At 39.8% G+C, this 9473-nt stretch overlaps 1 protein-coding gene across 1 annotated transcript; it reads left to right on the plus strand.

Annotated features, from left to right (window-relative positions):
• Window positions 1-596: 596 nt before the first annotated feature.
• Window positions 597-9433, plus strand: dcaf12 (DDB1 and CUL4 associated factor 12). Its single transcript, XM_077572999.1, has 9 exons — window positions 597-1012; window positions 2373-2660; window positions 3494-3760; window positions 3941-4001; window positions 4402-4595; window positions 4714-4779; window positions 6638-6800; window positions 6899-7077; window positions 7160-9433. Exons 1-9 carry the CDS (start codon window positions 953-955, stop codon window positions 7316-7318), a joined length of 1437 nt encoding a protein of 478 aa, XP_077429125.1. The 5' UTR covers window positions 597-952; the 3' UTR covers window positions 7319-9433.
• The last annotated feature ends 40 nt before the right edge of the window (window positions 9434-9473 follow it).

The following is a 9473-nucleotide window of genomic DNA, read 5'->3' on the forward strand; positions in this document are numbered from 1 at the left end:
CTACAGTATTTGAAGAAGTGCAGCGGAGTAAAACAGCAATTGAATAGATTGTTGGGAATACATTAACATTTTATGGAACAAATACTATTATTTAGGTTGTAATTGTAAATGTAGGTAACTGCTTCTGGTGGCCAACAGAGTAGGCCTTGCTGACCTTACAGAATGATTTATGCCTAAACTGACGCATTAGTAATTACTACGCAATCTTTTTTTTTCTTCCTTTTTTCTCTCCCTGTTATGTTGGAGCCTCATGGGGAAAAAAATATCCATAGGATGATCCATGTCAGTTATTGATCTTTGGGATGTTATCATTTTTCGTAATGTGTAAATGCTAAAATAATTATTTGTATCCATGTACTTTAAAGTTTACCGTTTACAGAAGCCTGTTCAAAATTGATTATAAAAAGGTTAATTCAGTTAGAAATACTTTTTTGAAAAATGTTTAATGCCGCGCAAAAGTGACATTAACTTTTACTATACCAACCAACTGAAGGCTCTGAGAATCATGAATGGCCGCGCGCAATAGTCGTGAACGAGCACGTACTACGGGCGCGTTCACGTGTGACCTTGTTTTTGTTGACGTTTAACGAGTGCGGCTGTGGGCTTAGCCAATGATCTCGTCGTTGCTGACGCGACTCTGCGAGGGGAAAAGAAACCACTAAGCTAGCGGCTCAAAAATAAAAATAAATATAAACAAATAAAATAAGCGAGCGATACTATACTTTACATTGCTTAGTGTCGTAAATATATATAAAGTTAACGCTAGTCAATTCAATTCCAAGCTACCCTAGACAGCGACGAGGCAACGCATCCCGTATGTAATCGTCCTTGCGTGTCACCGGACGCCGCCAGTAAAGGCCACAAAACAAAATCGTTTATCGACATTATATGATCCAACGTCCAGAGTCAGGTTTACCCTCCATGTGGGTGAGGGAATTGTGTGTGTCAGACTATGGCGAGAAAAACAGTTAGCAGGAAAAGAAAGGCAGGGGAGCCCAAGGACCAACAACAGGTAGGCGGATCTCACTGGTTGATGTTAGCATGCTAACTAGCTTTGTGCTAAATATGATCGAGTAATCTGTGCCAGGGGGTAAAACCTTTATGACACTGGAACAATTGGTGTCGCTAAGACATTCTGCAATCAATGTCCAATGCACTAGAACATGTTTGTAACGTGTGTATGTGCATCTGTTAATGTTGCAAACGTTAGCCATATCGCAACGACTGCTAAAGGTAGCCGATCATGCTGCATCCTGATTTTTAGGTTTATACAGTGTCATTCTCTCTAGGAAACAATGACCGTAGTCCCATTTGGTGCAAATTGCTGTACTGTACTTGAATACGATGGTGATTAGATTTGTCTTAAAGCCCGTGTTTTTCTTTCAGAATCAATACCGTATATATTACTGTACTGCAAAATACGAGGTGTGTCAGAAAAGTTCCAGGACTGGTGTCACAAAGTGTTCACTTAAGCTAGCCAAAATTAAGACTTTTCCCATTAAATGAGGACAGATGATTAACCAGCATGTCTACCCGAAGAACCTGTAATGTTTGATTTGTTCGGTGCACGACAAAAGGCGATTATTATGGCAGCATAACGTGCCTGTTCACGATGCCCTGAACATCTGTCAGTTGTTCAAAAGTTGTGCAAAACCAGGGCTCCATTGCGCTACAATGGAGTCCTGGTTTTGCACGATTTTTTTGGTTTATTTTTTGCTCCAGCTCAAGGACATCACCAAGAAGCCCTGTTTTAGACATAGATGACATCAAGATGGGGTTTGACGGTGGAGCTGCGTAGCGTCCTGGAAAAAGGAGGATTACAAGGGGAAATAGATCTTTTGTGACACCAGTCCTGGAACATTTCTGACTCGCCTGGTATTCACACAAATGTGATCCATTGACTGCAAATGTGCATGTCAAGTTAATTGAACACTCTAAATTGTCTATAGGTGTCATTGTGAGTGTGATTTGCTCCAGCTCACCCACAACCCTAATGAGGACCAGCAGTATAGAAAATTATTATTCTCCATGTGCCTTTACCATGGACTTGAATGTTGAAGGAGCCACATTATGTTGTATTTTAGTTTGTGTTCACCTGAAAATGCAAATTTTATTTCTGGTCTCAATTTGTTTTGAAAAACACACAATTTACAAAAGAGTGTTAATTTAATATTTACTTTAAATAGTTCTTAGAAAGTAGTTTATAAAGATGATCAACAACTGTGTACTACCTCTTGGAGCACGTAGATGAAATTAAGAGACAAAAACGAGGGACTTTGTCTATTAGTTAATTACTAATTGATTTTTAGGAACAATATTATTAATTAATTTTTTCCAATGTTGTCTCAATTTTCTTTCCTTCTTTCCATTAGCTGGGCTGGTGTCAGGCGCCATACAAGCGCAGCCGTGTCTCTTGTTCTTCACGTCATGTGCATTGGTGGCGCAGTCGCCACTCGGTCGTCTGCGCCCTCCGGGGCCGAGAGTTCAGACCTCAGCAGCAGCATGAGTTGCAGCTCCAGCGGAGCCTGCGTGGCTTTGCTGCCGGCAGGCTCCCTGGCATCCTGAAAGAGAGGGAGTTCTCTCTTGGGCGTCTTAACAAAGTATTTGCCTCACAGTGGCTCAACCAACAGCAGGTTGTCTGCGGGACCAAATGTAACACGGTGAGATGTTTTTTCTTTCTTAAATGTTATTTTTAGGGGTGTTGAAATTTGTAATCGTAATTAATCGCATTACTTCAACAATTAACTGTTCTAACTGTACAATAAAATGTACAACAAAATATACATATTTTTAAGTTTCATACACTTGTTAACATAAAAGTGGAAATGAATATTAAACTAATAGAATTAAGAATTCATAAAATAGAGCTAAAATTAAAAAGATGTGCTTTACTGTAAAAAACGAGTGTGATATTGATTTGTGTTGAGGTCTTTTTTTTCCTACTAGATGGCATAATTGTATTTGTAAGACATTGGTGACAGCTCAGTGCATTTTTCTTTTCATATTAAGAACTATCTAATCTTTAACATGAAGTAACTTGTAAAATTCTGCACATTTTAAAATTGTAAAATGCAACTTGACCCCAGTCTCCACAAATATATACATTATTAATAAATTCATCACTTCTAAATTTTGACATGGACGTGTCTGCTCCATTGCGACTGGAATTCCCCCAGTACAGGCTTTCCAAGTGGGCGGTCATTAATCGTGTGTTAATTTTGACACCGCTAAAATAGTTCCAAGACCCAAAATATTATTTGCTGTTGTTCTGTATCTGTGTAGATTGAATTTTTATTATAGTAGGCATATTTTTTTGTTGTCGCTATTATTGACACAGAATCCCAATCAGAGTTCCATTTTGATACCATGCAATAAATGCATGTAATGTAACGCATTATCGTTGATGATGGGCTCTTTGTATGTAAACCTTTACATAATAGCTGTCTATGGTGTGTAATCAAATGTTGTGTCTTTTTTTTCCTCTACGTTGCAGCTTTTTGTAACCAATGTCATGACCGGGCAGATAACTCGGATTCCCATGCTCAAGGACAGGGAATGTCATGGTGGAGGCTCTGTGGTAGGGGTGGTGCAGAATTACCACACCACGGCAAGCTCTCATTCTCGGCTCGACCAGCAGGGCTGCGGGATCCATGCTATTGAGATCAACCCCTCAAGAACCCTGCTAGCCACTGGGGGAGACAACCCCAACAGCCTAGCCATCTACAAGCTGCCCACACTGGACCCCGTTTGTGTTGGTGATGTGAGTTGTCTGGTCTTTCTCAACGACACTTAAAACTGTTCAAGTGGGGAAATCTTTCCACATACTCATTGTGATTGGTGTCACTAAACCTCATTTCTATTCTATGAGCGCACGCAAATCCTTGCTAACAAACAGCATGAGACTTGCTTTGTTTTTTCATGGTAGTCACTTGTTTGTTAGGATGGCCACAATGACTGGATCTTCTCAATAGCATGGATCAGTGACAGGATGGCAGTGTCTGGTGAGTTCTCTGTATGAATGGCTGGTGTTAGGGGTTTTACACAACATGCACTATAGTGGCTGTTTTGTTCCAGCTTCAAAGGCATGTGAAAAAGTCCCCCCAAAAAATTATTACTAAATATGAAACCTAAATTGAAATAAAGATTTTAGATTTTTTTTGTGTCAATTTTGCAATTTGCAATCATGCAAAATTCAAACAAATTCCATCATATCATTCTTGTTTTTGGAATGGAGATGTAGTTAGGTCCCATCAATTGCGTAAACAATGTGCCTCTTTATTATCTCACTTTTCCTAAAGTAATTTGTGATGTGTACCACATTTAGGTTGGTAGTTCATTACTTTACTGATGTACTGTACTTGACACAAGCCTTACGTGTCTTGTTGATATTCCAATTTCTAGGTTCACGAGATGGCTCCATGGGTCTGTGGGAAGTAACAGAAGAAGTAATGAGCCAAGCACAGCACAGTCAGAGTGAGACGGCTATGCCCACCTATGCCCACATCTCGCACCGAGCCCTCAAAGACATCCCAAAGGAGTACACCAACCCATACAACTGTAAAGTCCGTGCTTTGGCCTTCAACAACAACCACAATGTAAGTGTTATCTTCAAGCAGTCATTGTGAATCTTTATGGCTTCTAGGTCTAAAGTCACTCAGATTTCCAAGAATAAACTTCAGCTTAGATTTCCTGGTGTGGATGATTTTCTTTCAGGAGTTGGGTGCTGTATCTTTAGATGGCTTCTTCCACCTATGGAAAGCTGAGCACAGCTTGTGCAAGGCAAGTTCACTGCACTTACTGTTTTTACATTTTGAAAAAAGAAAAATGTCTGTATTATACATAGTAGAGCCGGAGTGATTGGGAATTTTTGGGGCTGATACTGATTTTGGGGGATTAAAAAAGCCAATGTATCAGCCGATATATTTGATGATGACTAGAGCTGCCAACTTATTTAAATTCACTTCCAGAACAATTTGCATTAACGCCAATGACTGGCTTAATTCCATCCCATTTAAGCAACTAGCAATTCGCTATGGAACTTTAGCTGTGGGATCAAAAGTTGCGTCACACTCACTTGCTTTCTCTTCTACGGTCTTTCCCGCTCGTGCACACACCGTACCAATCGTAGATCACATGATACTACTGCCCAATATTCTGGTAATACTTTGTGTTACTGCCATTATTCCTCACAGCTGATATGAATAGCTAGCCTGGAAATCCAGATTCACTCGCGGCTTTGCCGAAAAGTGAGTCTGGTCAACCGCCCTATCAGTCGCCTTTCTGAGGCAGCACAAACCTGAGCTAACAGACAGTGGACTGAACCAATGAGCGAAGAGCGCACGTGACGTCATAAAAGCAACTCGTTAAAGTCTTTGATTTATTTTTTTTGCGGGGATGGAATAAAAATCCAACATGGTTACTAGCCGAAGAGAGACAGTAGTGAATGATGTCATTGTTGAATGTCATTGTTGCGGGAAAAACTTGATGACTGAAGAGTGGCGTTGCTCACGAAGACGACGTCACGCAAATAGACACATTTGATTGGGCCGTCCTGTTTTCGGACGGAGCCAAATCGCTGTCTATGGCCGCCTGTCTAGTTTCTTTAAAAAGAAAGTAGGTGTGGCTTGCCAGGCTAATGAATAGCAGGGATCAGGGTTAGCCTCAAGATGTTGGCTTTCAGCTAACGTCAGACGCATCTGCCGGTTTCTGCTGCTCATGAATAAGCTGTGAATTATTACGTCACCGGAACTAGCAGCTTTTTAAGATATCTGTAATATTCAATGTTATGGCTAGAATGCAGCAGTGCTCATTGATTTCCATAACGAAATACGCACAATCCATTAGAGTTGAGTTGGCAGCTCTGGATAACCTGCTCTGTGTATCTGTTATATACTGTACATGAACACAATTTCTATGATAGCTGAAATTGGATTCAAGACAAAGCATAGCACTACTAATTCACAAAAACGTGTAAGCGGTATCAGGTAGTACATTTGCTATCTGTTGAAAAATTCTGGTCTAAATATGGTATTCTGGTTAATATTGCGTTAGTGGAATATGAGTTTAGCAGCAAAATCCAGCCGTTTTTATCCATCCCAGGGGCGACCATGTTGCCACTTGCTGTCGACTGAAGATTACATCAATGTTGCTCAGGGCTCAGGCAACAACCAATCACAGCTCACCTGTTTTCTGAAGCTGATCTGTGATTGGTTGTTACCTGAGACCTTAGCAACATTGATGTCATCTTCAGTGGCAAAATGGCCTGCTGAGATGGATAATAATGGCTGGATTTTGCTTTGTAACTCTTATTCCACAAAAGTAATATTAATCAGAATGTCATGTTTAGACTAGTGAGATAACATATTATTGTTAAGAAATGTTTAAGGTTGACTTCCACTTTAAAATCGAATTTAGTTTTACTTGTATAGTCTAACTATGTAGCTGCTTTAAAATAAGTAAAACATAAAATTACAACTAAATTCATGATTTGAAACCTTTTCAAAAATGATTTTAATAAACACGCTAACTTGTTAAATAACAGTAAATTCTGCCTGGCGTTGTTAAGTGAAGTAGATCTGTGTCTGTTTGGATGCTGTTACTGGGTCTCATTTTGTTATCCTGCATTGCTTCCATGCAGCTTTTGTCTACCAAACTGCCACACTGCAAAGAGAATGTGTGTCTTGCATATGGGCAGGACTGGTCAGTCTATGCAGCTGGATCTCAGGCCCATGTGTCTTTTTTGGATCCTCGTCAACCGACACAAAGCATAAAATCCGTCAATTCCAGAGAGAGAGGAAGTGGTGAGTGGTCTGGCCTTTCTAAATGGGACTGTCTCCAGCATCCCTGAAAAAAAAATTCAATGGAATGCTCAATATCAAACGGAATATTGTCTGCGCAGGGATCCGTTCGGTGAGTTTTTATGAGCACATCGTGACAGTCGGCACCGGTCAAGGTTCACTTCTCTTCTACGACATCCGCGCTCAGAGATTCCTTGAGAACCCTTTGATATCAACTGGAGGGTACGGGAAGTGTTCTGGAGATGGCATTCTCAAGCTCACAACGGGCAAAGGCTGGCTGGTATATAATCTTTGGCGAGTGACTTGCAACTTGAGTCCTCGTGATCCATGCATTCTTAACCGTCTTTTTATTTTTTTTCCAGAATCATGATGAAACGTGGAGGAGCTATTTCTCAGACCTTCATTCTTTTCCAAACGCCGTGTATACGCACTGCTATGACCACTCCGGCACCAAGCTGTTTGTAGCTGGCGGACCCCTATGTTCTGGCCTCCATGGCAACTACGCAGGATTGTGGAGCTAGCCTTGTCATCCTCGTCCACATTTTTATCCAAACAGTCCCTCCATTCCTCCCATTCAGCAACACCATCGTCTCTGTTGGACTCAGGAGCATGACTTTGCCCCCACCACATCACAACTTTGGTTATTGTTGTATATCTTTGTGACCACATTTTGACATTTTGTCGCCTGTGTTCCTTTCGTCATTCCACCGGTCGATCTTTTTTTTTTTTTTTTTAATAACACATAACTAATCTTTTTCAGAAGCTGCCACTAAGGACCCAAGAGGAGGATTGATTTTAAAACCCTTAGCCAACTCTTTCGTTAACAATGACATACCATTAGCAAATGCCGAGTGGTCTCTTATTGGTTGGGTTTTTATAGTATCTCAGAATTTTGTTTCTGCCACTTCCTCTTTAAGATATTACAAGGTTTTTGTGAAGATGGATCATTCAGTTTGTTTTCTGACTGACTGAATGGCAATATAACAAAATGAGGAGAGGAAAGGGGACTTAAGAATATTGAAGGACCCAACCTGTGTGCAGTTTGACTTTGGATGGCTGAAACACGTTCAGTTCTGGCCCAAAACAATCACAAAAAAACATTTGCTTCAGCACGGCAAAATGAAGACGGCCTATCCAAATCAAAACAAGACATTTTCTGGAAATATTTGTGGCTGACATCATACAGGAGAAATGTAAAGGTTGCTAAATACAATGTTCTCTTGTGATGTAACCCCTTTCTTTCCCACTTTGATTGGAGTGGCATGCACCTGCTGATATAATTAGTTTTATATGTATTTATTTCCCCATTATATCACCCTTAATTTAATGGCTTGAGGGGGATCTAATTTTTGAAGGTGTATTGTCTTTCCCAATAATCCTTTGGTTTATGTTGCTGTTCGATCAGACTAGAATGCTTTGCAGTTTTGCACACTTTTTTGTGTTCATATAATTACATCAAGACTGGTGTTAATAGATAATTTACACCAGGGCTGGTCTGGCACAAAAAGATCGGGTGTGGCTTTTTTTTTTTCTTCTTTAATTTTTTTTTTATATATAACTTAGATTCCCCCACGCCCATGCCTGCAACCCACTTCACAATCAGGGTTTCATGGGGGGAAAAAATGCAATCCATGTTGTTTGCTTGCTCTGGTGTGAAAATAGTGGAAATAATTGACAATGACTACAAGAATCAAACGTTCTATTCTAAAGACAGATTCTTTAAAAAAAAATTGCCCTGGCTACCACTTAACTCTGCCATTGAATTGGTTCAGTTTCTTGTCTATATTACAAATTCATTAATGGGCTGCTCACTCTAAATGTGGGCTGATCTCGGTGTAAAATGGAGAAAAAATAATAAATAGCACCACATTGGCCCCCAAAATTGTTGGCCCACCAGGCATCTGATCTGCCTTGTATGCCAGATAGCCAGCCCAGCCCTGATTTACACACAATTTTTGGTTTTGTATGTATAGTTTCCTGTCAAATAGAGCGCTTTTTATTGATCTGGTCAACTTTCCTCTAATGCTGAAACTGGTCAGCGACTAGGGAAGAAAAAGTGATAACAGATAACCTTTCTAGAAACATTTTTCAGATGCATTGTTTGTTCTACCCAGAATTTTGGTACTGCATGCATGTGTCACAGTTGTAAAATGTCATTTTTGTATCAAGGACTGATCTTTTTCATGTCCTCATTTGGTAGAGGCAGGGTAGGCTTAGGTTTATTTTTTTTTGCCTTGCTGAGTCAGGTCTTTCTGTGAAAGACTGCCATAGGCAAATCAGTTGTTTTTTTTACATGGAATATTTCATGATGACTGATTGAAAAGAGAAACCCCAATTTAATCACCCCCCACAATTTGAACAAATAATCTACACTCAATGTGTATTTTATGTAATTGTATATGTGCGAAATACATAAGAACACTTGTATGCATTTTTATGTATATTCCTGAGGAAGTGTGTGGATTGAGGTGTCTACTACAGTGATTCCTTTTTCTTTTCTTTTTTTACAAATACAAACTCATGAATGTTTTTACTCAGACGCAATGTGGGGATCTAAGCAAAAACAACACACACACAACAGAAAACAAGTTATTGAATCATAAAAAAAGTAAATAAATACAAAATGTAAATTGAAATGCTTGTCATTTTAATGAGCAGGACAATTACCTACGACTT

This window comes from Vanacampus margaritifer, chromosome 8, assembly GCF_051991255.1.
Source record: "Vanacampus margaritifer isolate UIUO_Vmar chromosome 8, RoL_Vmar_1.0, whole genome shotgun sequence".
NCBI lineage: Eukaryota > Metazoa > Chordata > Actinopteri > Syngnathiformes > Syngnathidae > Vanacampus > Vanacampus margaritifer.

Coding starts and splice junctions, on each gene's coding strand:
- dcaf12 (XM_077572999.1), top strand. CDS start 953: ATGGCGAGAAAAACAGTTAGCAGGAAAAGAAAGGCAGGGGAGCCCAAG. Junction 4,002..4,401: donor TGACAGGATGGCAGTGTCTG/GTGAGTTCTCTG, acceptor TCCAATTTCTAG/GTTCACGAGATGGCTCCATG. Junction 4,780..6,637: donor CTGAGCACAGCTTGTGCAAG/GCAAGTTCACTG, acceptor GCTTCCATGCAG/CTTTTGTCTACCAAACTGCC.